This window comes from Copidosoma floridanum, unplaced genomic scaffold (assembly GCF_036245765.1).
Source record: "Copidosoma floridanum isolate Cflo_tuat_1 unplaced genomic scaffold, Cflo_Japanese_pri ptg000021l, whole genome shotgun sequence".
In the NCBI taxonomy this organism is placed as follows: Eukaryota; Metazoa; Arthropoda; class Insecta; order Hymenoptera; family Encyrtidae; genus Copidosoma; species Copidosoma floridanum.
In genome coordinates this window covers 29,412,890-29,440,349 of record NW_028321898.1, presented here as the reverse complement: position 1 = coordinate 29,440,349, position 27,460 = coordinate 29,412,890, and the positions used below count along the sequence as shown (strand labels likewise).

General features: G+C 36.7%; 9 protein-coding genes and 1 non-coding gene across 10 annotated transcripts; 6 read left to right on the top strand and 4 right to left on the bottom strand.

Moving 5' to 3' along the window:
• Positions 1–5,106: 5,106 nt before the first annotated feature.
• LOC106647712 (histone H3) lies at positions 5,107–5,584 on the bottom strand. The gene has a single exon (XM_014364218.2). It carries the CDS (start codon positions 5,562–5,564, stop codon positions 5,154–5,156), a length of 411 nt encoding a protein of 136 aa, XP_014219704.1. The 5' UTR covers positions 5,565–5,584; the 3' UTR covers positions 5,107–5,153.
• A 197-nt stretch (positions 5,585–5,781) lies between these two features.
• LOC106647718 (histone H4) lies at positions 5,782–6,745 on the top strand. Its single transcript, XM_014364225.2, has one exon. The coding sequence runs from the start codon at positions 5,820–5,822 to the stop codon at positions 6,129–6,131; it is 312 nt and encodes a 103-aa protein (XP_014219711.1). The 5' UTR covers positions 5,782–5,819; the 3' UTR covers positions 6,132–6,745.
• A 4,556-nt stretch (positions 6,746–11,301) lies between these two features.
• Positions 11,302–11,734, bottom strand: LOC149374263 (histone H2B.1/H2B.2). The gene has a single exon (XM_089594186.1). It carries the CDS (start codon positions 11,696–11,698, stop codon positions 11,324–11,326), a length of 375 nt encoding a protein of 124 aa, XP_089450312.1. The 5' UTR covers positions 11,699–11,734; the 3' UTR covers positions 11,302–11,323.
• A 282-nt stretch (positions 11,735–12,016) lies between these two features.
• On the top strand, positions 12,017–12,518 carry LOC149374262 (histone H2A). The gene has a single exon (XM_089594145.1). The coding sequence runs from the start codon at positions 12,059–12,061 to the stop codon at positions 12,434–12,436; it is 378 nt and encodes a 125-aa protein (XP_089450271.1). The 5' UTR covers positions 12,017–12,058; the 3' UTR covers positions 12,437–12,518.
• A 2,134-nt stretch (positions 12,519–14,652) lies between these two features.
• TRNAD-GUC (transfer RNA aspartic acid (anticodon GUC)) lies at positions 14,653–14,724 on the top strand. The gene has a single exon. It is a non-coding gene; the product is annotated as a tRNA-Asp (tRNA).
• A 2,107-nt stretch (positions 14,725–16,831) lies between these two features.
• Positions 16,832–17,518, top strand: LOC106647709 (uncharacterized). Its single transcript, XM_014364214.2, has one exon. The coding sequence runs from the start codon at positions 16,869–16,871 to the stop codon at positions 17,496–17,498; it is 630 nt and encodes a 209-aa protein (XP_014219700.2). The 5' UTR covers positions 16,832–16,868; the 3' UTR covers positions 17,499–17,518.
• A 2,286-nt stretch (positions 17,519–19,804) lies between these two features.
• Positions 19,805–20,239, bottom strand: LOC111643173 (histone H3). The gene has a single exon (XM_023390559.2). The coding sequence runs from the start codon at positions 20,235–20,237 to the stop codon at positions 19,827–19,829; it is 411 nt and encodes a 136-aa protein (XP_023246327.1). The 5' UTR covers positions 20,238–20,239; the 3' UTR covers positions 19,805–19,826.
• Positions 20,240–20,456: 217 nt separating this feature from the next.
• On the top strand, positions 20,457–20,850 carry LOC106647719 (histone H4). The gene has a single exon (XM_014364226.2). It carries the CDS (start codon positions 20,495–20,497, stop codon positions 20,804–20,806), a length of 312 nt encoding a protein of 103 aa, XP_014219712.1. The 5' UTR covers positions 20,457–20,494; the 3' UTR covers positions 20,807–20,850.
• A 2,469-nt stretch (positions 20,851–23,319) lies between these two features.
• Positions 23,320–23,749, bottom strand: LOC149374261 (histone H2B.1/H2B.2). Its single transcript, XM_089594204.1, has one exon. It carries the CDS (start codon positions 23,712–23,714, stop codon positions 23,340–23,342), a length of 375 nt encoding a protein of 124 aa, XP_089450330.1. The 5' UTR covers positions 23,715–23,749; the 3' UTR covers positions 23,320–23,339.
• Positions 23,750–24,032: 283 nt separating this feature from the next.
• Positions 24,033–24,466, top strand: LOC106647714 (histone H2A). Its single transcript, XM_014364221.3, has one exon. The coding sequence runs from the start codon at positions 24,075–24,077 to the stop codon at positions 24,450–24,452; it is 378 nt and encodes a 125-aa protein (XP_014219707.1). The 5' UTR covers positions 24,033–24,074; the 3' UTR covers positions 24,453–24,466.
• Positions 24,467–27,460: the final 2,994 nt, after the last annotated feature.

Here is a 27,460-nt window from a genome sequence, read left to right as displayed (position 1 = left end):
TCTAAGATATTGCAACTTCCGTTAAAAAATAATGGAGGTGTTTCGAATAGTGTATTGACTAGAATAGTTGAGTACGAACAAAAACTTAAAGCTGGTATGCTAGAATATCTTGACTGCAGTGTAGATATTAGTGAACTTCCCTATTTATAAATTGTGTTGTACATGTAAAACTATGTTTATTGATTGAGATGTCATGAAGAAGAACGGTAACTCGTATTTTGCATCACTTATTTAAAATTGAGTATGATTTCATTTTTATAAAATAATAAGTCTAAAAAAGTAGTCAGTAAGGTAGGGAATTTTTTAAAATAAGTAAGAGTTAATTGGTAATGAACGAAAGTTCGCATCAAAGGTTGTGCGGGGTCCAGGGGCGGCAGCCCCTGGTGGGGGACCAGGGGGCAAAGCTTCCGGTGGGGGGTAGGGGGGGGCGAACCCCCCCCCCACGTCCAAAAAATCAACTGATCGTTTGATTAAAAAAAATTAACAACCATTTCCCGAACAAAAAAAAAATAAATTAAATTAATCTAATCTCCCAAAAAAAAAAAACTTGGTGGAATGAAAGTATGAGTATCAAAAAATGGCAATCAGAGATATAATACTAAAGCCCTAGATATAATACTCCCTTATTGTAATATTATATTTTTTCTTAAGAAATTATACACAAAATATACTTATAATAGAATTTCATAAAATAATCAAGTCTTGTTTTGAAGATGTATAAAGAAAGATATTTGATAGATGTCGCATATAACATATTGATAATGTACAGCACCAACTACAAAATTTACTAATTTTTCTTATTTGCGGACGGGAATGTACTTTCCGCCCTAGGGCAAGAATGTACTTTCTGCCCTAGGGCGGGAGGTTCCACTTTCCGCCCACAAAACAGGCACTGAAAGTACTTTAGGCCCTCACTTTTCGCCCGGAAGGAGGAAATGGTAGTTTTCCTACGAGTTTGAAAAGTCTCTGTTTGCGAACCGAGAGGTTTGCGGCCCGAGCCGAAGGCGAGGGACGTAACGAGGTTCGTAAAGGAGACTTTTCGAACGAGTTCCGGAAAACTGCTTTTTCGCCCGAGGAAGTACCAGCCTCCCAAAACCACCTGAGGGCGGAAAACCAAATTTCCTCCATGTGTAGTTTTAGTAACAAACATTATTCTAATCGTCTGGAGAACTCGTTACAGCAGTTTAAACGGTTTTTAATAAACACCTTACAACAAATACCTATGTACTGCCAAAAATTTTGCATGAAATTCGTGCCCGGTAATTCCAGCCACCTGTGCGCTTCTGTCACGACTCATGCGTGACTGACTGTTTTGAAACAGAAATAAACCGAGCCTTTATAAATTTCATGAAAAAGTAGTCTTCAGATTTTACGGTGTAGATTAGTTTCTCTACTCTAATATTAATAACGGACTTTGTGATTATTGCCCCAAATGGTCAAACATCAATATATTATTACATCATGGAAGGCGATATAAACTTCCCGTTACATACAACGTTTTTTAGGAGTCCTCGAAGAAAAGTTTACTTTTTTTCAAATCAGCAACATTTGAATATTTGTTTTAAAAAAATTGAGCCAAATATAAGCTTCATTCTATTGTACTAATACTTGAACAAATTTCATCGTGTATTTATTTATTCTTAACTATAACTTGATGTGTACTTAATTCGTACATTAAATAAAGTTTTCATACTTCTCGTGTGGTCATGAATGTGTTTATAAAAGTAGAAATTAATGTTTTCTATAGGCTATTATTTCTGATACCATCTGAACTGACCTTGTCATCCCTATAGTTCTAGAAATACTAATCATAGAACAACACCTACATCACATTTAATTCTTTTATTCTATTTCATCATATGATACTTGATTGCTAACTTATAAGCAATTTTTATTTTAAAAAATATGTACACGAAGTCCGCATGTTCGTATTTTTTTTTAGTTGAAAATAAGATAATTTATTGGCTCCACAATTAAATGTACATGGCCATACGGCAAAATTACAAGGAATTTTTACATAATTATAGTTTCTATATAATTGACTTCGTATTTTTATATCACATAAATCACATTACAGTCTTACAGAACTGTTAAATCTATATATAGTACTAGTAATCTTATGTGTAAGGTTAGATATTCATCTTATTTTATTTATTTATCTCGTTTGAGATCAATTGTGTATTTACTTACTATTTTTTTTTTTTTTTTTTTTTTTTTTTTTTATTATATTTTTATTTCTGATTTATAAATGAATTCGCAAACCGCTGTAGTTAAGCAGCTTACGGCGCCATCTCTCTCGATATGCAGCTATCTACAAAGCTATCTGTCCGATTAACCAACAGAGCCAGTCAAGCAACATGCTTCTTTCTGTAGCGGTAACCGTCATTTAAGTCAGTTGTCAGTATTCTTGTTTTATCTAAGAGTGCACACTGTGAGATGCAATAAGTGCAAACATCTGAGTGATTCATATCAGAAAAAAACGTATTTTTAAAACTTAAGGAATTTTTTTACTCCAAAGTCAATTAGTTTAGGTATGAGTGTATCCTGTATAAGTCGTTAAAAAAAAATAACTACCAAAAAAATCGTTATAAAATAGGTAAAAATAGTTATTTTTTTAAACTCCAATGGGATGTAACATTTAAATTTCAACTAAAAAATGAAACTTTTTGCAATTAAGGTAAAAAAAGATCGATGGTTTATTACTCATAAAGTAAAAAACAGATGTAGCTAAAATTTAGAGTATTTATGTTTTATGCACGCGAATGAAAAAAATCCGAACTAATGTTAAAAATAGTAAAAAACGGCTAAAAATGCCTTACTTCTCTAAATTTTCTACATTACATTTGTACATACCATTTTAAATTAAAAAAGTTGTAGATCTTACTAGAATACAGTTTTTTTATAGTGATAATTTTGGTAATATTGTCGGCCTTATACTTAAGACAAAAAATTGTTTGAAAAAAAAAACACAAAAACTGTTGTATAGCATATACAGTAAAAATGGTACTTTCTGCTCTAGTAAACTATAAATTGGTCATACCTTAAATGCAAGACCTAAAGTTTTGCAAAAAGTTAGCTGCTCATTTTATAAACATAATCACTTAGCAATTTCAAACCAACGCCTATAGTGTAAGGGAAATACTTTTTTGTTGTAGTACTCCACAATTAAATATTCAATTTTGTATGCTTTACAAAATTCAATTTATAGGACTGAAGCTAAAACACATTATTTCATTATGCTGTGACGTACAGTATCTGAAACCTTTGTAAGTTCGCGCCCAAGACTCACCTCTCACGGCGCATGAGCAGTAGATACAGAGTATGATGATCACTTTTCGGCGGCGGGCCCGAGCGTTATCAGCTCTCCCGCGCCCTCTCTCTCCGATCAGCCTCCGAACCTAACGCCACGCACGCGACTGCTCTCGCCTTGAGACTCTAATAAACGAACATATACTTTCTTCCACGTGTATTCAATCCCCTTACACCCCGAAACTCCACAATTCCCACGTAACAATGCTTCCAAGGAGTAAGAATTTCCTTTTTTTGGTTTCATATCAAAGTTTCAAATCAACATGTACATCAACTTTCCCTGCGAATAATGTACAGACAGTTGGATTTAAAAAATGTTATAAAATTATTATTTTATCGCCAAATAAAACCATTTCAAATTTCGGGCTTCATATTGCTTTGACTATTTACTCTAAATATCTCCCGTAGTTTAAATCTATGTAGCCATGAAACTGCGTATCCGTGTGTTCCAGTAGCGCTCTCCGACAACTTACCGACAACTTAAACATGACGCAAGATATCGGGTACGTGTTTTCCGCAATCGTCATCACCTGCAAGTAATTTAAAGTTGCGCTCTACGTTACCGTCAGGTCGGTAAGTCAACTACCTTGAATTAAACTGGCGCTCTATTCCGTAATCTGCAGATTTGTCATGGCCAGTTAAAACAGCAGACGACGTGAAAGTCGAGAAAAAAGTGAAGATTTCATCGCTGTTGACTGTCGTCTGCTATTTTAACTGGCCAGATTACGGAACAGAGCGCCAGTTAATTCAAGGTAGTTGACTTACCGACCTGATGGTAACGTAGAGCGCAACCCACTATTACTTGCTGGTGACGATTGCGGAAAACACCATAATTAAGATGTCGGTAAATTGTCGGAGAGCGCGGCGTTACTGGAAAACACCCTTGGTTACTTAATACCGTAAGCTGGTAACGTCAATTGCTTACTTTGACAGTATTTAAACGCGTTGGCGTTGCTCTCTGTATAACGGACTCATAGATACACTATATACTATGTAAACATATCGACCTGCCGCAATGGCACAGTCTGTGCATAACATCTATACTCTTAAATTATATCTCTTGCCGTGCCTTCATTTAACGTATTTGTATTTAATTTTTACGTTTTACTTTTTAAGACGCATAACATTTTTTAGTATTTAAAAACAACTGCTCTCCATAGCAAGCTCCTATACCACTTGTTTCTATCAATATTAAATGACAGTGAATTATTGTACTCCAAATAATTTAAAATTGCATTATAAAAAATCATATTAAGTCGGATGGTTATACCTTAAGTAATGTTTCACGTGTTGTTTAAATTTACAATTTTTGAAACGCCCTTTGATTATTTTTTTGTAGTATTAGCTAAAATGAGACGCGCTTTGTAATGTGTCCAAAGTTCTTATTTTCATCCTGATTAAAAAAATTAAACTCAAAATGTTTTTCTTCAAAAATAATATTTGTTCAGCGTAACCTCAAAGCACGTTTCCATGAAGCTTTGCGTAGTAGCTAACAGTTTCAACTTTTAGGTGCTGTATCATTTCCCCAAGCGTAACATCAACTGCTTCAAGTTGCATCACTGCGAACTAGATTATTATCTCCAACAATTGAATTAAAAAAAAATTTAACTTCAAAATTCACGTAAATCTAAGTATGAAGAAGTACTACTTTTTATTAGTATTATATTTTTCAAATTAAATTTATCTGATATTAGTTACTGTATTTTATGGCACTTGCAGAAAAAAAGTAAATCCTATTGCTCAAAACATGAAAAAAATAAAGTATGAAATTCATGAAAGTTCCAACGTTTCAAACTGTTATTGGCCCTGACAAGGGCCGGTTTTGTAATCGTCTGAAGGATATCTTAAGCCCGTTCTCCACGAATGCGTCTGGCCAACTGGATGTCCTTTGGCATAATCGTTACGCGCTTGGCATGGATGGCGCAAAGGTTGGTATCCTCGAAAAGTCCAACTAGGTAAGCTTCACTGGCTTCCTGAAGAGCCATGACGGCCGAGCTCTGGAAGCGCAGGTCAGTTTTGAAGTCCTGTGCGATTTCACGTACGAGGCGCTGGAATGGCAGTTTGCGGATGAGAAGCTCGGTGCTCTTCTGGTAGCGACGAATTTCACGAAGAGCAACGGTTCCAGGCCTGTAACGATGGGGTTTCTTTACTCCTCCGGTAGCAGGCGCACTCTTGCGAGCGGCTTTGGTGGCCAACTGCTTGCGCGGGGCTTTGCCTCCCGTGGACTTGCGCGCTGTCTGCTTGGTGCGAGCCATAGCGTCAGAATTACAGTAACTCAACGTTTAGTAACTGAAACTGAAATGTCTGTAGCCTAGGAAGCGCCCTCTTTATATACGTTCAAAAGTATGCCAGAAAATGGAGTAGAGGTGAGGGTAATTTCGCCGACTGAACAGTTGGGAGAGGGTAAAGTTTCAAGCAAGCCTATAAAAAGAGGGTTCAACGTTAGCATCGCAACATTCGACCTTTGGAGGTTATTACGTTCTGTGTTCTAACGCTTTTACTCCACCAGAATGACTGGCCGTGGTAAGGGAGGAAAGGGATTGGGAAAAGGAGGAGCCAAGCGCCATCGCAAAGTTCTTCGCGATAATATCCAGGGTATTACCAAGCCTGCCATCCGCCGTCTGGCTCGTCGTGGGGGTGTGAAGCGTATTTCTGGTTTGATCTACGAAGAGACTCGTGGTGTCCTCAAGGTATTTCTTGAGAACGTCATCCGTGACGCCGTCACCTATACTGAACACGCTAAAAGGAAGACCGTTACTGCCATGGACGTTGTCTATGCGTTGAAGAGACAAGGACGTACTCTCTATGGTTTCGGCGGTTAATCAGGTTTATAAAGTCAAAAAATCGGCCTTTTTCAAGGCCACAAATCTGATAAATGTTCACTGAGCTGACATCATGTATAATGCAACTTTTACGAAATTTTTTTATCCACCAGTATTGAAATGAATAACATGATGTATACCTATCACAACAAGCATCTACAGAAAAAATTCTATTTAACTTCTGACATAGATTCAACGGCACACCAACTTGTAAACAAAACCTTAATCATAGAAAATTTTCCTACCTCATCTGTACTATCAAGTCCTTTTTGTGAGCAATTCCATCAAGTTAAAGTAAGTAAATTTATGTACGAGCGTCGCCCTACCATTACAAAAATTCCTCCAGGCTCCAAGATATCACTAACATCACTCTTCCATTGGGACTTTCTCAGGTATTCCGGCGCAAGCCAAGACTCGAGCTTCGCCCAGATGCGTAAGTGCCCCCTCCTCTCATCTCTTCGAGAGCGAGCCGGCCTCCGAAATTCTCCGTTATTTTCCTTCTTCTTTCTCCTCTTATGCCCTTTTGTCTTCTAGGGGAGTGGTCCTCACGGACCTGTCCCATGCGGGGAGGTTAGTGTTTAGTCGGTAGGCACACCGGGTGAATCCGACACTACTACCGGATTAGCTGGGGTGTCTATGAAGATTTTCCCCTCCCCGCTCCATCAAACAAAAAAAAAAAAAAAAAAAAAAAAAAAAAACTTTCTCAGGTGAGAAGACATCAATACACAAACGCTGATGGTATAGCTGTCAGTACTACTAGCTCTTTAAAACTTTTTTTTGCCAGTGCTCAGCTCATAATCCTCCACAATTATTACATCTCATCAAAAGGAATTCAGAAAGGTTACTACTTGATTTTTCTGGGAACTACCAAATATCAAGCCGATCTACAGAAAATACTCAATTCTAAGTTTTGACGGCAGTCTAACTTACTGGTTTATCTGTCTACTCGACACAGTTTTACCTACGGACGTCCCTACGTACCTTAGGACTGACCTCAGATACAAGCATCCACGTGCAGAATATTCAACTAGGTCTAGTTCACTTGATAGGATGATTCCCTATGCTAGAACTGGGACCTACAGATGCAGCTTCAACGTAGGCACAGCAAAGCCGTGGAATCTAATTCCATGTGGTATTCGTGCAGGCATACCTTCAGGAGTAACCTGATCAATCATTTGCTGTCCGTAAAGCAGCGTGTCATATAAATTAATGGATTTTAATAATAAACATAGATCACAATAGTGATTATAATTTCGTTGTCTTACTAGTACTAAAGTTTTGGATTTTACTTTCTATAGATATTTTATGTTAGTTCTATTTTTATTATTGTAAATCAAGTAACTACATTAAAGTAAAATACAATACGCTGCTATTTATTACACCGACATTGTGTGTGTGTTATTACACACAGTATATGCCTTGTCCTAAGGCACTGTACTAAGCTAAGGATATCATGGACCTTAGTTCCTAGCTTTAGTAGAGAACTATTATACTCTTGAAAAAAAAAAAAAAAAAAAAAACAATCATTAGGTTCAGTAACGTTACATCTTAAGAAGCAACTGCGCCAAGTACTTAAGATTCACTGTAAATGATGTATTAGTTAAGTTAGTCACACCATCCACATGCTTAATAAGACACACGAAGTCCATGAGTAAATCCTCCAATAAAGAGCGTCTCCAAAGCTAACAAAATGGCTGTGATAGATGATGCTCACTTAAATTTCCAATGCATCTTGGTAGGTTAGGAACTACCATAACATTTGAGCCCGTATAATATACAGATCATGGCAACATTATCTAGTTACACAAAATTCTGATACAGCATACTTATTACACAGAGCACAAGTAATAAATCTACAGCTACTCGATTCATATCTTATTCACACATACAATAAATACACTATCACACGTTTTCAACCAACACAAGTACGTTTGCATACTTACTTCCACACAGCGTACTCACACTGACTCTCGCATACTACCTCATACTATTGATTTATCTTCACACTGAAATCCATACCAAGACTACGTTTGAGTGTAGTGGGTAGTACAGTGTCTGCTCCACAGAGTACCGTTTTAGATTGCCGGATCAAACAAGAACCATACAGAATCCGCATTACACATACAGACCTATGAAATTAATAATATACCACATATTAGATCATGCTACCGTAGCATTATGAATTGAATTACCTTCTCAAAGCAATTACGGCTGACGCACTATTATTCACTTTATCATGTATATGTTAAAGGGTAACTGCAGCGACAAAATTTTCTTGGTATAGCTTAGTCTATTAAGTATAAAAGCCTGTATTGGTGCGCACTTTTCCCACCAAGAAAAAAGCACTATAAGCACTATAAAACACATTTGAATAAATAAAAATTTCTTCAACTTCTAATTGTCTCATGTTTCTGATAGCAAATATATCCGACCATTGCAACTCCAAGTAGAATGCACCTACGTACTGTAAACCCTCACCAAGCCGTTTTTTTAAGTTATAATCATTTTTAAGAGGTAATAATCATTTTTTGTAGTTTTTTATAACTAGTTTTTTATAACTAGTTTTTTTCATTATATAAGAAGTGTACTAGGCTCCAAATTTGTCATCTTGTTTGATTCAACAAGATACTATTTTTGAAAAATAAATTTCGTGAAAGCTGCGTATTTATGTTTTCACCCCAACATGCTTTAGTTTTTTTTTTAATTGCTTAACATTTCTTAATCAAATTTTTTGATTAATTTGTTATCTTTGAATTCTTCAGGCATTTGATTTTCCTTCTACAATGATTCCAATTAACCAAAACTGATAATGCATAATATTTGTTTATGAAAAGAAATGTAAGGCTTTAATCAAAGATAATAGATCAAGAAATTACTACATTTATCCTTTGTATTCAACGACACAAGTGGCCATGACAAAATGTATGCCTAAAATATTTAGATAACCTTCAGTTGTAAGTAAAAGATTTAAAAATCTACATAATATTTACTAATGTACAAAAAATGGTTCCACCCTGAGCATAAGAACTTGAACAGTGAGCTTTCTCTAGAACATACAAACACTCTAAGGTTAATGATAAGTGGAGGCTCAGCCAGAAGGACGCTAAAGAGAAGAGCCTCTGGTTTACAACGAATAATATATTTGTATCCATTCTCCCACACATGATGTTGCATTAACGTATATATTTGTTTTGAAATGCTTTTTTTTTTTTTTTTTTTTTTTTGTTTGATGGAGTGGGGAGGGGAAAATCTTCATAGACACCCCAGCTAATCCGGTGGTAGTGTCGGATTCACCCGGTGTGCCTACCGACTAAACACTAACCTCCCCGCATGGGACAGGTCCGTGAGGACCACTCCCCTAGAAGACAAAAGGGCATAAGAGGAGAAAGAAAAAGGAAAATGACGGAGGATTTCGGAGGCCGACTCGCTCTCGAAGAGATGAGAGGAGGGGGCACTTACGCATCTGGGCGAAGCTCGAGTCTTGGCTTGCGCCGGAATAGAGTTAGAGAAGCTTGAATTTTGTGTTATTGTATGTGTGTGTGTGTGTAAATGTGTGAATCCGCTGGGTATTGTGTATTTGGAAGCGTACTTGTGATTAGTGTAAGTGTTGTATAGGGTTGAGGCCGTAGAGGATACGGCGGTTAGAAGGGTGCTCCTGAAGGGAGCGCACGAATTGAAGTCGCGTTCGTTTCGTCGAGATCATGGAGATGGAGATGATGCATCCGATGGAAGCAGGGGGGATTGAAGACCTAGAGTGTATTGAGGGTCTTCGGGGTTCTGTGCTAGAGCGCAGGGACGTCTTATAAGGTCGAAGCGACCGGGTTGGAGGTTCGCGAGTGCGGCGATGGTGGGGTTTGGGTGGTCCGTAATGGAGGCGCGGATTTTAGACGCAAGGACGGGGGCTGCTTGTATTGGAGGGACGATGTTAAACTCCTTGATAATCTGAGTATTCCTGATGTTCCACGGAATACCCAGGACCGACCTCAGTATCTTCATGAAAGGGCCCTGGATGCCCTGTAGTCGGTTTCCCTTTGCAGCGCCCCACGTTGGTATCGCGTAGGTGCTAATGCTTTTGATGATGGCGTTGAAGGTGCGCAGCTTGGTCTTCTGGGAGACGGCTTTGTTGTTGAAGAAGGGCTTTAGTTGCACGAAGGCTCCATATGCCTTTCCGCGGGTGCTGTTGATGTGCCGAACGTACGTGAGTCGACGGTCTAGCGTTACGCCAAGGTACTTGGCGGAGTAGCTCCAGTCGATATCTACTCCGTTGACCCTTATCTTCTGCAATTTCTTCCTGGGATTTTTCCAGGAGACGAGCATGGCTATAGTCTTTGCCTCATTGACGACCAGTTTCCAAAGACTATACCAGTTGAGTAGAGTGATGATGTGCTCGTTTAGAAGGGTGGTGCACCGAGAGTGTTGTTTTGACGTACAGCTGACCGCGACGTCGTCTGCGTAGATGTACGTGTTGATGTTTTCGCGCTGGGGCAGGTCGTGGCAAAATATGTTGAAAAGGGTGGGTGAGAGTTTGGAGCCTTGGGGGACTCCGGAGGTAATTGGGCGGGGGTCGGAGAGGGAGTCGCCTACTTTTACGCGGATAAATCTGTCCGAGAGGTAAGATTTGACAGTGCCTATAAGGTAGTGTGGAAAACCTAACTGTATAAGCTTGTACAGGAGGCCCTCGTGCCAAACTCTGTCGAAGGCCTGCTGTACATCTAGAAAAGCTATCGCGGAGAAGTTTTTGTGTATGAGGCTATCGGAGAGGTCTTCGGTGACTCTCAGAAGCTGGTGAACTGCCGAGTGTCTGGCTCTAAAGCCGTACTGCACGTCTGGAAGGATGTTATTTTCCGTGGCGTGTTTGAAATGCTATAATCATATTATCTAGACTCTTCTCCCCAACGCCCTCATACCTACGCTAACCAACTAACTCACGCAACAGTATGCCAGTATCGTGTTATGAGAAAGATATAATTTGCTGTCTGCTATGCTAGCATGTGTGAGTGAATCGAAGAATAAAATAAGTAGTGTAGCTTGCGTTAGTGTGTTGTTAGTGAAGTTTAAGCGTGGGGACATTCACGTGACACTACATACGTGTCTACATTGTTAAGAGCAGGGTAAATTTGATAGGAGCAGTCGTTTACATAATGATATTTTGGGGCCCTGAGAAGGGCCAGTTGTTTTGGCGAATTTTCAATTTACTTGGAGCTTGTGTATTTGGTAACAGCCTTGGTTCCCTCAGAGACGGCGTGTTTAGCCAGCTCACCAGGGAGTAATAGCCTGACTGCAGTTTGGATTTCCCGAGAAGTAATGGTTGATCGCTTGTTGTAATGAGCCAAACGGGAAGCTTCGGAGGCAATGCGTTCGAAGATGTCATTGACGAAGCTGTTCATGATGCTCATCGCCTTGGATGAGACACCAGTGTCGGGATGGACTTGCTTCAGAACCTTGTAGATGTAAATGGCGTAGCTTTCCTTCCTTTTCTTGTGCTTCTTCTTCTTGTCACCCTTAGTAATGTTCTTCACTGCTTTGCCAGCTTTCTTGACGGCTTTGCCTGATGCTTTTGGTGGCATGATGATGTTCAAATTGTGTCAGATTCCAAGGGTGAAAGTCAGAGACAGTATGTTTGAACGCAGTTTTGACTCCCCTTTTATGAGCGCCAGAACGTTCACTCCGGAATTTATCCCCACTTTTTCAGAGCGCTAGGGTGGCAACGGTGAGCCAATCGTCTCTGAGTCTCTCGAGCGATACAAGTAGATCGAGCGCTTATTGGTTTCGAGCAGCTGTTTCTCCCGTTGTCGAAAAGTAGGGGTATATTTCGGGAGAGCAGCTCGAAGACCTATATAAAGGTACTCTTGGCTGCTCGAAGGCTATCTAGTTACTCTGTAACACTATTTGTTAGCGTTTTAAAGTTTCAAATCTCCACTAAAATCATGTCTGGACGTGGCAAAGGTGGTGGCAAAGTTAAGGGAAAGTCCAAGACTCGTTCGACCCGCGCTGGACTTCAGTTTCCAGTAGGACGTATCCACCGTCTTTTGCGTAAAGGTAACTACGCTGAACGCGTCGGTGCTGGTGCTCCGGTCTACCTTGCCGCCGTTATGGAGTACTTGGCTGCTGAGGTCCTGGAGTTGGCCGGTAATGCAGCTCGTGACAACAAAAAGACCAGAATTATTCCCCGTCATCTACAACTGGCCATCCGAAATGACGAAGAGTTAAACAAGCTGCTTTCTGGTGTAACAATTGCCCAGGGTGGTGTCCTGCCTAACATCCAGGCGGTTCTTTTGCCCAAAAAGACCGAAAAAAGCTCGTAGATTTTCACTTTCTATTACAAACAAACAGTCCTTTTTAGGACTACAAAACTCTTCAAACGTATTTGAATTATTTAAAACATTTCTTTATTATGCTCTAGGGCTTGCAAAGTGTGACACCCCCCCTTCCCGTAGCTTAGCACCAGTACAATGTTTGGAAAATATAAAAATTATTCATTTAAACCATCAATAATGGTATTTATAATTAGTTTAAAATGGTATCAGGTGAAAATTTTCTTATTAATATTAAGTACCACCCCTCCAAACCCGAAAGAGGCGGAGTATGAAATAATTAAATATAAATTAAGTACCTCCACTAATGGGGATCAGAACTCGAAAGCCTAGTCCCGAAACTTCAAATGTTGGCCACAATGTTTAAGGATAGAAAATGGAGGGCGTTACTGGCGGAGAACCTATAAGAGCCTTCTCTCGCAGCTTCTAAAATTTATCATCTTATGTAAATTAACATTCGTAATTGGCGTGACAGCTGAGTTCCGATCCCAATAAATATTTACTTCCAGGGCGATAGGATGCTTTCAGTAATCATAAAATATTGTTTTATATCTGAATTACACATGTTTAAGATGTTTTTTCATTTAATACTTATGTTTCACCAACAGTAATATATCGGTGATCTGATCGACCGGACAATAATCGTCAGTTGACGAGAAACGGTCATGTAGACCCTTAGCTGTAACGGAATACTTCTTTGTAGTACATTGGTTATGTAGAAAAAAAGTAATTAAATCTTAGATCACGGATTGTATACGAATTTTCACCAAACCTCCGCCAAAAAATGAAATGTTTTTATCGTTGAGTAAAAAAAAATTTCTTTCAATTTTGTAACATAGAAAATCCTTTAAAAAGAAATTTCATTGAAAAAGTGAATTTTTCAAAATAAACGACATTAAAATAAGAATAATCGACAGTTTCTAATTTTTTGGTGTCTAACAAAAAATAAAAGCCAAGGTTTATAGACAAATTTTTATCGAATTTCGAATTATAAGTATCTGTATGCGAATACACTCAAACACTTACATGTGCACGTTTAACTGTGTATTCTAATTTTAATTACATTTTTTAAACGAGAAAAGCCAATATTTATCGAAATCGATCGAGAGAAACTTAAGGGCAGTTTGAATCTCATTTATGGTTTCTACCTTACCAATCGTATTATTTTGATTTATTATCTTCCCTATTCTCTTACCTTCGGGCCCAAACCAGCGGAGGAACACGCACGCATAGCTATATGCTATCGTACGTCACATAAATGAATTTAAATATCTTCTCGAAAAAAAGGTTGATAACGTTATTAGCATGTCAAAAATAAATCAAGTTTACGTTGAGGTCATTGTTTGAAAGTCGTCCAGAAAATGGGAAATAGGATTTTAGATACGTAATAGAAATACGAATTTGAATTCATCTTTGCAAGTATTTAACTTGTCATTTCATGTGTTTATTAGATTTATTCTTTGAAATGCACACAATCGTCGTAAACTATCATTTAGACTAAGGGATGTATATCAGGCTACAAAGTCAAAATAAAAAATTCATATACTTGCTTGTAAAAATTACTGTACCGTGATGAATTAAAGTTATATGGAATGAGGGTATTAAGCAGAGGTATGATTTTCATAAAATAAATTTTTGTAAAGTCTTTCATTCTCTCCTTATATTTATTAGAGATAAGAAAAAGTAAAGCCTACTGTTCAGCTCACTTCATTTATTAAACAAAAAAACTAAAAAAAAGTTACAAGTTACTTAATTTCTTAAAGAACATTTTACTTTTTCAATTAGTCACTCTATTTTTTTTGTGCAAGCTTTATGGATGAAAATATATAGACTTGTAATATGATTTTTTAAATTAAGTCATAGTCTTAAAAGTTCAGTACGAAAAAAGTTATGTAGAATTTAGTATAAAGCTAATTGATTTGTACTTTTTTTTTTTAAGTTGCCTGTCTAAGCAAGCAAGACTGATATGTAACAAAAATAGAATAAAGGTGAAAAATTAATCTTGAAAGCAATACATTAATCAGTGGCTATTCATATAAGATAGTTTCTCTTTAGTAAACACGTTTTTATTAAAAATTAATTACTAGAACAATTCATATTTTATACTTTTTGAAATTGAAGACTTTAAAAAATGTAGAAAAAGGCTTAACGAATATTAATTAACATTTCAACCCTCAAAAAACCATTTAAGATCTGGCACGACCATATCCTCGGTAGTATAGTGGTCAGTATCTCCGCCTGTCACGTGGAAGACCGGGGTTCGATTCCCCGCCGGGGAGTTCTTTTTTTTAAATTTATTTATTTTTTTTATTTTTTTATTTTTTTATTTTTTTTACAAACTATTTAACATTCATTATTTTTCTAAATTTTTGACAACGTTGTATCTCTTCTACGTAAAATTTAATGACTATGACTGTTTCTTTTTTTTTCTTTAAGACTCACACTAGTTTACAAAGTTAGAGACGAAATAAGGTATAACTTAATTTCACAGTAACTTATAACTGAAAATATTAGTTGTTTCCCTTTGAATGACAAGTGAATATTAGTTTCCCAGATTGTTGGCGTATTACAAATTGAATTATTTCAATATATTACTACAAATTAATCTCGTTCATTTATCATAAATGTCCAAATATTATTTGACCTGTCTTAATACATGACACAACAAACAAACAAAAAATCCAAGTTGTAGGAAAATAATGTTTAAACCACGATTAGTTGTTCTCTATAAGTGTCCAGTCTTACAGTGCAAACAAATTTTTTTTTTTTCTCTGTTTATATGATCACGCAATATCGTCTATTTCGCAATGTCTGCATTATTTATGGAGGTATAATGATTTTAAATTTTTGTTTATTTTTAATTTACAAATATTAAACTTGAAGGATAGCCAGTAGTTTTTCACGCTTTGTGTGGTATAATGAACTAAGCTGTAGGATATTTAAGTGTTAGTAATTATTCGTTTCAAGTATCCGAAGTGCCACAACTTGAAACAGAATTTTTTATTTTTATGATCACAGAATACCATCCTTTTCCTAATATCTGCATTATTTACGGAGATATAGCGATTTTCAGTTTTTTATTATTCTTAGTTCACTAAAATTAAACTTGAAGGATAGCCAGTATTTTTTTCGCGCTTTGTGAGGAGTAATAAGCCAAATTGTAGAATATTAAAGTGTAAGGCACTGACGTTTGTTCGTTAAAAAAAAAAAAAAAAAAAAAAAAAAAAAAATTGACGTTCCTAGTAACATAAATCCCACGAATTAAAAACATTTTTTTTTTTTTTCATAATCACGAAATATCGTTGTTCTCTGCTTTTATGATGTTATAATATAAATCTGCCATGATATAAATATATGTTATGATATAAATCTGCATTTATGATGATAGCACAATTTACAATTTTCGATTATTTTTAATTCCTAGACCTTGTATAAGATTTCTCTTTTTTAAAATATATATAAGTTCTGTTCTAGATGATAATTAAGTTTTTTAAGAATAAAATGAATTGAGTTTTACCTATCCTTACAGACTTATTTAATTTAGAGTTCCACGAGAGAGTTGTGATAAAACAATAAAAATTAGACCAAGCGAAAGAAATTGCTGTAGAATTTTGCGTTGAAAATTAAAATAAAAGAAATCTTTTATTAAAAGTCAGCCAAGACTAAATTTAATCGTCTTAAGAATTTTTATCATTTTCGGGATCTCTAAAACAAAAAAAGTTTTCCCCTGGCGTGTTTACATGACAAATTATTAATTTTGAAATTAAAATAGCTAAAATGGCAGTTTTCATGTAGCTTATGTTATGTATGCTGAATTTCACAATATAGATGCACATAAATAGTGAAATATAGTTGATAATTCGTTTCCAATGCATAAAGGTAAGAATAATATTATTGATGTTGCGTATCTGAATAAAAACTTCGCAAGATAAATTTTGGAATTGTTGATTTTAACTCTTATTGAGTTAATAACTATAAATAATAACTTCAAATAAATATTTTAACATTTTAAACTTTATTAAAATTCTGTTATATGGTGTGTAAAATCATTAATTTATTGATAATAATCATTTTAATGCGTTAATCATAGCTAGTTCAATATCCAGTTCATCAAAACACTAAGTTTGTTGAGTAATGTTATCACGACAGCTTATAATGTACAAATTTAGTGTAAAGCGGAACTTTTTATTAGTCAAAGAAAGTTCAATGAACGTATCACAACGTGGCCTAAGATTAACAAATTAAATTTTTTAAAAATGTAATAGTAACACGTGTGCACTGAAGTGAGGGAGCACAACCACTACATCTCTCAGTGTCTCTCTACGCGGGCCGCGCTTACAGAATAAAATGGACTCACAAACCGTTACGTAGCAAACCTCTGTTGTATTCCGTATCAACTTCCATTGATTCTACTGTATCCACTATGAGTGACGCCGTGGAGACTACGTCTGCTCCTGTCCCATCAGTTGCTTCGCCGAAGAAGGCTGCAGCCAAGAAGACTGGAGCCAAGAAACCAGCTGCCAAACCGACTCATCCTCCTGCCTCGGAGATGGTCAACAAGGCTATTGCTGCCTTAAAAGATAAAAAGGGCTCTTCGCTCCCAGCTATCAAGAAGTACATTGCTGCCAACTACAAGATCGATGTTGCGAAGCAGTCCATCTTCATCAGAAAGTATTTGAAATCCGCTGTTGAGAAGAAGGCTCTCGTCCAGACCAAAGGAACTGGTGCAGCTGGACGTTTTAAGCTTGCAGCTAAGAACGAAGGCGAGAAAAAAGTAGTGGTAAAGAAGCCTGCAGCCAAGAAACCAGCAGCGAAGAAGCCTGCGGGTGAAAAGAAGGTAGTAAAAAAACCAGCAGGCGTTAAAAAAGCCGCAGCCAAAAAACCAGCAGCTGCTAAAAAACCTGTAGCAAAAAAGCCTAAAGCTGAAAAAATCGCTAAGCCTAAATCTCCATCAAAAGCTAAAAAGACTGGAAAAGCTTCAGCCGCTAAACCCAAGTCTCCCAAACCTAAGAAAGCAGCAGCACCCAAAACCAAAGCAGCTGCGAAAAAGTAAACAAACCATCTTAGCATATAAAAAAGGTCCTTGTCAGGACCAATAAATATTACAAACGTAAATATACTATTCTATTAGGTATTTAATAAGAAATATGTTAACAAATAAGCTGAGAAACAGGCTAGGGTATAATAAATCAAAAGAAATATCAGCAGGATTTTAAGTGAATAGTATCAAAGATCATTGAACTTTTTTCGTGGGATGAGAAGGATAATCTAAATGGAAAAAAAAATTCGTAGAACCCAGAACAGAGTTCGATTCACCATACAATCCTGGCACCTACTATATAAAATTAAACCTCCTTGTTAATAGACTAACTTATAAGGTTCTGTCTTCCAGACGCCTAATGAAAAAAGTAAAAAAAGGGAGAATGAAAACAACATATGCGTCGAAGATCAATAACCAGTTCACTCTCAAGGGATGACAGGAGCGCTCGCGCTACAGGGCGAAACGATTGAAATGGCGGTTGCTGGTGAAGTAAGGCGTAAAAATTTTGTATGGTCGTGTAGGTGTTAGATGAAAGTGAGTACACGGTGAATGGAGTGAATGAATGTATACATGTGTAGGATTCAGTGTTGCTTGTTTCCGAGATTTTGAGTAGTTGTGTGTTCATAGGTGTAAATAAGCTTTGTGTGAGGTAGGGGAGAGCGTGTTTGTGATAGTAGTGTATATGTTACTGTATGTAACCGAGATTAAAGATATTTTATGTAGCTAAGGTCAAAATAAAAGGGTTGGAGTGTACCGCAATGAAAGAGATGAATGTCGTAGTTCTCATGATAGTCTCACTAAAAAAAATCCTAATAATCCTATACATAAAAATTCTCATGATAAATGCGTAAAGCGTGTATATAGCAATCTCATTTATCTCCTCTAAATGCTTGATGGTGATAAACAATCTTGATTTACTTATCAAGCAATCCGTCTTTTACTCTGAAACTCATATTATATCAACATTAAAAATGACATTTTTTCTATAATATTCGCACATTTACTGATAATTGTTTCAAATCAGATTTTCCTAATCCATTTCTTAAATATCAACACTTCTAGTTTTAAGTAAAATGCCATGTGACCAGATAAATTTCGAATGAAAAAAAAACATCCTATCTTTTTAATTTATGGTAGTATAATATCAATCGCAATTTATTAAAACAACATATTTTTTATACAAGAAATGTAGAATAACAAGTTTTAATATTCTTATGATTCTTATGAATAGTTGAGAAATTCACTGTCCTCCTGACGAACGTGAAATTATAAGTTATATTTGTTTTCTGATGAGAAGTACGTCTAACCTATTGTTTTGCATAAAGAAACAAACTATATAATAATCACTACAATACCAAACACTAGAATAAATTGTAGATACATAACTATTACAATACGTATGCTTTCATATGTATATATATATATATATATATATATATTCATATATAATACGTTAGGTAATAATAAGCATATGACCCTAAATATCAATGAATTCTTCTTTCAGTGTATGAAAGAGTTCTGACAAAGCTGTTGAATTAAAAAATTAAAAAAAAAGAGAAGTTTATTGAACCTTTTCTAAGATAATAATATTTTATCTTATCTTTATACATTTTGTTTGTTGATCTGACCTTCCTAAGGACGGTAGCACATTTGTTTCTAAATTTTGCAACAAACCAATACTTGAATGGTTTGTTAAAATCTTCCCTGAGATAAAATTTTGTTTATACATTACAGTTATCGTTCCATAGTTTGACTATGCTGTCCCTGAGACTTATAGGGTTAACAAAAAGTTACTAGAAACATATGAAGGATCAAGAAATATTAATATTAAATAAGCGATAACTCTTGTCCTTGTAAACTCAGAGAAATGGCCATTTTGTTTCGAGGGGTAATGATATTTTTAGATGGAGGAGAAAATCTTCATAGACACCCCGGCTATTCCGGTGGTAGTGTTGGATCCACCCGGTGTGCCAATCGACTATAGAAACTAACCTCCCCGCATGGGACAGGTCCGTTAGGACCACTCCCCTCAAAAACAAATAGGCATAAGAAAAGAGAGGAAAGGAAAATAACAGAGAATTTCGGAGGCCGAATCTTGTTTTTAGATGTTAAATGTATCCTTAAAATAAGTGCTCATTTTGAAAAAAAATTACATTTATCGATGAAAATGTTGATGGATCTGAAACTCGAAGGAAACAAAAAAAATTGTGTATAGATGTGTGTAAATCGAAAAGTTTTTCTCTTTTTATAGAAAAACAAAATATAATAAGAAAAGTAAGAATGTACGTTTATATTTTTGGCTCTTAAAAGAGCCGGTTTTGTAATCGTCTGAATAATATCTTAAGCACGTTCTCCACGAATACGTCTGGCCAACTGGATGTCTTTTGGCATAATTGTGACGCGCTTGGCATGGATGGCGCAGAGGTTGGTATCCTCGAAAAGTCCAACTAGGTAAGCTTCACTGGCTTCCTGAAGAGCCATGACGGCCGAGCTCTGGAAGCGCAGGTCAGTTTTGAAGTCCTGTGCGATTTCACGTACGAGGCGCTGGAATGGCAGTTTGCGGATGAGAAGCTCGGTGCTCTTCTGATAGCGACGAATTTCACGAAGGGCAACGGTTCCAGGCCTGTAACGATGGGGCTTCTTTACTCCTCCAGTAGCAGGCGCACTCTTGCGAGCGGCTTTGGTGGCCAACTGCTTCCGCGGGGCTTTGCCTCCCGTGGACTTGCGCGCTGTCTGCTTGGTGCGAGCCATAGTATTAGAGTAACAACAGAACAAGGCGACCGATGCTGAAGCTACAATGTTCGCAGATCGTAATGCGCCCCCTTTTTATACGCTCCAGAAGGGGCTAGAAAGTAAGGTAGATGTGAGGGGAGTGTTGCCGACTGAACAGTTGAAGAGAGGGGAGAGTTTCAAGCAAGCCTATAAAAAGAGGGCTCAAGATTCGTATCGCATCATTCGACCTTAGAAGGTTATTACGTTCTGTGTTTGAACACTTTTACTCCACCAGAATGACTGGCCGTGGTAAGGGAGGAAAGGGATTGGGAAAAGGAGGAGCCAAGCGCCATCGCAAAGTTCTTCGCGATAACATCCAGGGTATTACCAAGCCTGCCATCCGCCGTCTGGCTCGTCGTGGGGGTGTGAAGCGTATTTCTGGTTTGATCTACGAAGAGACTCGAGGTGTCCTCAAGGTATTTCTTGAGAACGTCATCCGTGACGCCGTCACCTATACTGAACACGCTAAGAGGAAGACCGTCACTGCCATGGACGTTGTCTACGCTTTAAAACGACAAGGGCGTACTCTCTATGGTTTCGGCGGTTAACTTATCTGCATTATTGACTACAAAACAATCGGCCTTTTTCAAGGCCACTAAATTGTGCAACGTTTGCTACTAGCATCTTATTTGAATTGAAACTACTTTTGTTAAAGAGGACACTTGTTTCCTTCGTAAATTCTTTTACTAAGGAAAAAACCATCAGGGAGTAACTACCAGTAAAATAAATTGCTACATTAGAAAAAACTTCAACGGTATGTTATATTTCTCCTCTCTGTAATACAAGCAGCTGCAAATAACCGTTTGTCTGCCTGCTGCTTACACGACCAACCTTAGTACTCACTTTTGTACCTACAGTCAGAGCAGCTGTATGCACTTCGTGGTAGTGTAATTGCAGAAGATAAGAGTCAATGGAGTAGATATCGACTGGAGCTACTCCGCCAAGTAGGGGAACCTGGGGCATGACGGGTAACAAATTTTTCTGATTTTTTTTTAAATTATATAATTCCATCGAAATAAAATTGGACTCACGTAAATCGATTCAGCAGCATTTCAGGAACGAAAAGCAAATTTAAAAAATCCAAAAATTTTATATGAGTCTTTAGAAAATATCAAGGTTAACGACAGTTACGTATTTACCCGTTACGCCCCAGATGTGGGGCACGAAGTGGTCAAGCCTTGGGGCACGTTGGGGCAGTGTTTTAACAAATGAGGAGGTCTCTGATAGAATTTTTATAGTTTTGTGAGGAAAAGAAGGTTGACAAATAGAGAAAATAAATTTACTTTGAACATTTATTATTTTCATGTATTTTATTAATTAATTCACTTCTGTTTACATATTGACTATTAGTTACCACAGTTTACAAGGTAATAATCACAGTACCTATATGATCACATTTTTTACAACTACAGTTTCATAATTATGAACACAGCAAGGCTCTGAATAAATTATAGAAGCTATACTTGTGTAATTGAGTAAAAAATTATTTGTAAATGTAATAATGAAAAACTTTAAATTCAAACATCAATATTTTTAATAGCTGTTTAAAAAAAGTTTTAAATAGTTTTTTTTATTTGGAAATGTAATAATGCAAAACTTCAATTTAAACATCAATATTTTTAATAACTATTTAATATTCATTATGTAATACTAACAGTCAACAACATGTGCAATTAGTGTAAACGTTTGATGTGAATCAGTAAATTTATGCTGATTTTCACAATCAACATAACCTTAATTTAATACTACATGCATGATACTATTTTTTACAAAAATTATGTGAAGACTGTTTATTTTAGTACCTTTTTTAACGTTGAGTTGATTTTCTTTTTGTGCAGCCTTTTTTATTTCAATAAACTTTTTGCGTAACGTTTCACGAGGAATTTCAAATTCCTTAGCTGCTTTGTTCATTGATGTACCAGTTTCCATTTTTTTTATGGCCCTTTCCATATTCTCTAGGGTCCATGATTGCCTGTTAGTCTTCTTTTTATATTTTCTTACCATATTTACACAATAAATAAATACTTATAAATTAAAAAGTTGACTAAGCTACCGTAGCCTCACATTGCTAAGCTATACTGAACAGCTGACCGCGCAAACTGTTCCGTCTGTTATCCGTCGTACCCCAACACGCCTTACCAGTGGTGCCCCACGTGGGAGTTGGACAAAAAATTAAACTATAAAACAATTAAATGAAATTTTAGTAAAAAATGAATGTGGGAATGGTTTGTGAAATTTTAGCGAATAAGACAGTCAAACTTATGAGATGATTATATGAAAAAACAAAAAATTACCATGGATTAAAACTGAGGAAAAATTTACGCTCATGTACGCTAAAATAGAGTATTTGGAAAAAATAATTTTTACTGCACGAAATAGCAATTTCATCGTCACAGTTTCTTATTTATGTCTCAAGGTTTAATATATATTTTTTTCGAGCAGGTAGTACGTTATACTTTTAAAATTAAAGCATTACCCGTTTTACACCATTACCCGTCGTGCCCCAGGTTCCCCTACCTTGGCGTAACGCTAGACCGTCGACTCACGTACGTTCGGCACATCAACAGCACCCGCGGAAAGGCATATGGAGCCTTCGTACAACTAAAGCCCTTCTTCAACAACAAAGCCGTCTCTCAGAAGACCAAGCTGCGCACCTTCAACGCCATCATCAAGAGCATTAGCACCTACGCGATACCAACGTGGGGCGCTGCAAAGGGAAACCGACTACAGGGCATCCAGGGCCCTTTCATGACATACACATAAAATAAACATCTTCGGATTTATGAAGCTGTTTTCTAGAAGCCTGCTTGGTAAAAAAATGAGAAAGGGATAGAAGGAAAAATTGGAAAATATGCCAAGAACAGAGCCTAGCTTGCTCTCTATAAAGAGAAGAGTAAAGGCACTTGCTCTACAGGGCGTAACGAAGAAAATCAGTACCGATATTACGAAGGTAAAACGTTTTGTTTAGCTGTAAATGATTTAACTGTGGCGTGATGCCTAATATTACTAACGGTCATAGTTGTTTACATTATGATATTTTGGGGCCCTGAGAAGGGCCAGTTGTTTTGGCGAATTTACAATTTACTTGGAGCTTGTGTATTTGGTAACAGCCTTGGTTCCCTCAGAGACAGCGTGTTTAGCCAGCTCACCAGGGAGTAATAGCCTGACTGCAGTTTGGATTTCCCGAGAAGTGATGGTTGACCGCTTGTTGTAATGAGCCAACCGTGAAGCTTCGGAGGCAATGCGTTCGAAGATGTCATTAACGAAGCTGTTCATGATGCTCATCGCCTTGGAAGAGACGCCAGTATCGGGATGGACTTGCTTCAGAACCTTGTAGATGTAAATGGCGTAGCTTTCCTTCCTTTTCTTGTGCTTCTTCTTCTTGTCACCCTTTGTAATGTTCTTCACTGCTTTTCCCGCCTTCTTCACGGCTTTACCTGACGCTTTGGGTGGCATGTTGGTGTTCAAGTTGTATCAGATTCCAAAGGTGAAAGTCAGAGACAGTATATTAGAGCGCTGTTTTGACTCCCCTTTTATCAGCGCCAGAACGTTCACTCCGGAATTTATCCCCACTTTTTCAGAGCGCTAGGGTAGCAACGGTGAGCCAATCGTCTCTGAGTCTCTCGAGCGATACAAGTAGATCGAGCGCTTATTGGTTTCGAGCAGCTGTTTCTCCCGTTGTCGAAAAGTAGGGGTATATTTCGGGAGAGCAGCTCGAAGACCTATATAAAGGTACTCTTGGCTGCTCGAAGGCTATCTAGTTACTCTGTAACACTATTTGTTAGCGTTTTAAAGTTTCAAATCTCCACTAAAATCATGTCTGGACGTGGCAAAGGTGGTGGCAAAGTTAAGGGAAAGTCCAAGACTCGTTCGACCCGCGCTGGACTTCAGTTTCCAGTAGGACGTATCCACCGTCTTTTGCGTAAAGGTAACTACGCTGAACGCGTCGGTGCTGGTGCTCCGGTCTACCTTGCCGCCGTTATGGAGTACTTGGCTGCTGAGGTCCTGGAGTTGGCCGGTAATGCAGCTCGTGACAACAAAAAGACCAGAATTATTCCCCGTCATCTACAACTGGCCATCCGAAATGACGAAGAGTTAAACAAGCTGCTTTCTGGTGTAACAATTGCCCAGGGTGGTGTCCTGCCTAACATCCAGGCGGTTCTTTTGCCCAAAAAGACCGAAAAAAGCTCGTAGATTTTCACTTTCTATTACAAACAAACAGTCCTTTTTAGGACTACAAAACTCTTCAAACGTATTTGAATTACTTTTTTCCTTCAGCTTTATCAAGTAATGCAGCCAATCTCACCCCTACTATTCCGGCTGACTCATTTTTTGCTTAGGGGAGACCAGGGCACGCAGAGCACTCTAACTTTATTGAGCTGTATTTCTTAAAGGAATGAGGATTAAAGTAGCTAAAAAATTGTGTTGTAAAAGTATGATACTTGTGGACCTAGCCTACAAGTTAAAAAATTATTGTGCAACATTTAAAATTTAAAATAAAAAAATTGCTCGTTCTCAAAAAGCTCTACTATGCCCCAGGGGTGGGGTACGGTGTGGTACGGGCTGGGGCATTCGTAGCGTGAAGGATACATAATAGTTAAAAGGTGTGTGCTAAAGAAAAAAAAGTTAGGTAATTCATTTATTTATTTTCGAATCTTTCTTTACATTGTAAGTGAACTCATAACACTAAATCATGAACACATTAAATTTCTCTAATAAAATTCTTTGGCTTTTGAATATGTTATTCACTGCATTAAATCAAAGTAAATTATTAAATAAATTCTGTTCCTCTGGAAAATCAGTAGCAAAAAGGATTGGGCAGTCTAGAATCGATATATTATTCCGATTGCAAATAGTAGAATTCGCACTCTGATGTTCATTTAATTGTACTATTTTGTTAATATTTAAAGCTTTCAGTGAATTTCTTCGCGTGTTTTTTGTAGTCTTAACAGGTAAACTACCTAATGTTTACATTGTTCTACAAAAAACTTAACCTAAAAATCAGCTGTGTAACGCTCGCGCCAGCGCTCGCACTGCCGCGGCCAGGCTACGCTCTGCCCCAGCCAGATGCTACGCTGTGCCCCATATGACACGCTTGCTTGTTTTTGTTATAATTTTGTTGTTACTTATTTTCTAAAAAAATTAAAAAAAGGAAATTGTAGCTAACGAGTCCAGCTTTCAATTAAGCCCAATTGTAAAAATGTTGCTGTAATAGGCTATATTTAAACAGCCGTTGAAAATGATCATCCGATCAATGTAAATACTACAAATATAAAACTTTTTTTTAAATGAATAAATACTTATTATAATGCCTAAAAATATTGAAGGGAATTCAAGGGACATCAGTATAGGTGTTCAAAAAAAAAAAACCTGAAAATTATCATTAGTTTTCTTTTTATTTAAATGCCACGCAGACCCAGACTGCCACGATTACCCTGGTCTCCCCTACTTTCTATTGTTTTTTCGGTTTTCTGAAACGTGTTATCGCTTTGCTACTGCAGCAAGTTTTATAAATAGAGAGAATGATTTTTTAACAAAACTACAAGTACACTCCTATAGAATACACTGTACTGACCACACACTTACTACATACATACAATTACATCTAACTTTTTTTTCGCGAGAATCACCCACACATTGCAGCAACAGGTCTTTGACAATCCAAATTTCGAACACTGCACACCCTTCGAAATCAGAGGAATCATCCGATCCCTAAAAACTCGAAAAGCCCCTGGCAGTGACGGTATCTCCATTAGCGTCCTGAAAATCCTCCCTTAAAAATTCATCACGGCGATTTGCAACATCACCAACGCCGGAGAAATTCTCCGTTATTTTGTCTTCTAGGGGAGTGGTCCTCACGGACCTGTCCCATGCGGGGAGGTTAGTTTTTAGTCGGTAGGCACATCGGGTGAATCCGACACTATCATCGGATTAGCTGGGGTGTCTTTGAAGATTTTCCCCTCCCCGCTCCATCAAAACAAAAAAAAAAAAAAAAAAAAAATATCTAACTTTGTTTCTATGATTTTATTTCCGACACAAGCCAAATTTTGAGTTTTGGACTTGTAAGTGCCTCTTCTTCCATTAGGGAGCGAGTTGGCCTCCGAAATTATGTTGTTTTTTTTTTCATGTTCTTCTTATTCTAAGGTTTCTTTGTCCTCCATGGGAAGTAGTCCTACCAGACTGACCCCGAAGAGGTTAGCTTTTATGAGGTGGACACCCGGGAGAATCCAACACTACCTCTGTTTATAACAGGGGTGGTTTGACAATTTCTCGTTCTTTCCCGTTTTATAGTATCAGTAAAAATAGAATAAAAAATTATAATTATTATCACTACAAAAGTTATGAAAAAAGTTTGCTGTGGCAAAAAAAACTTGACTCTTTTTGGATACTTACTTCATAACTTTGCAAGACTCTAGAAATTTTTAAAAATATTTTAGTTTACCACATCAAACTGATCTAACATTGTATTTTTGTAAAAATGTAATATTCACAGAAAATATCGTAAATTTTGTGAAAAATACTATTTCTTTATGTTTATTCAAAAGAAGAGAAATAAATTGAATTATATTTACATTAAGAAGTATACTACATGTAAAGAGAATCTATTTTTTACTTAAGGTAGCTGCTACATACAATGATAGTCCCACTACATGTATACTACAAGCTACTTGTCAATGTTTAAACATAATTCTTATGCATATGCTGAGATAATTTACCAAGTCAAATATATAAAATAACACTTTTTAAATAATTATTTAATTTCCACAACTAATCGTCATTTATTATGTATGAAAGTATTAGAAACAATATGCAAGTCATTTTCTTTTTATGTAATTGACTTTTTAATTTAGCTTTACAAAAAAATATGATTATTTATATTTAATCATTCATCGTAGTTCGTAAGTAATTACTCAGAGAAGAAGAGGCTTTGTTTTATGGTATATCAAGGAGTCCTAAAATAATTAAAGTTTTTTATCTTATCGATCAGTTTCTATCGACACTCTTGCTATAAAATACAATTCGTTTTATAAATAATTAATTCATTGATCTTTATATAATTTATTCAATTTTACAACTGCGTGTAACATTTACAACATATCGTAGAAAGAGTAAAAAAAGAAGATGAAATTTTACTAATCTTTTATCCTATTTTAGATTTTTCTTCTTGAGCTCAAAATTATGTCGTTAAATTCAATCTTAAT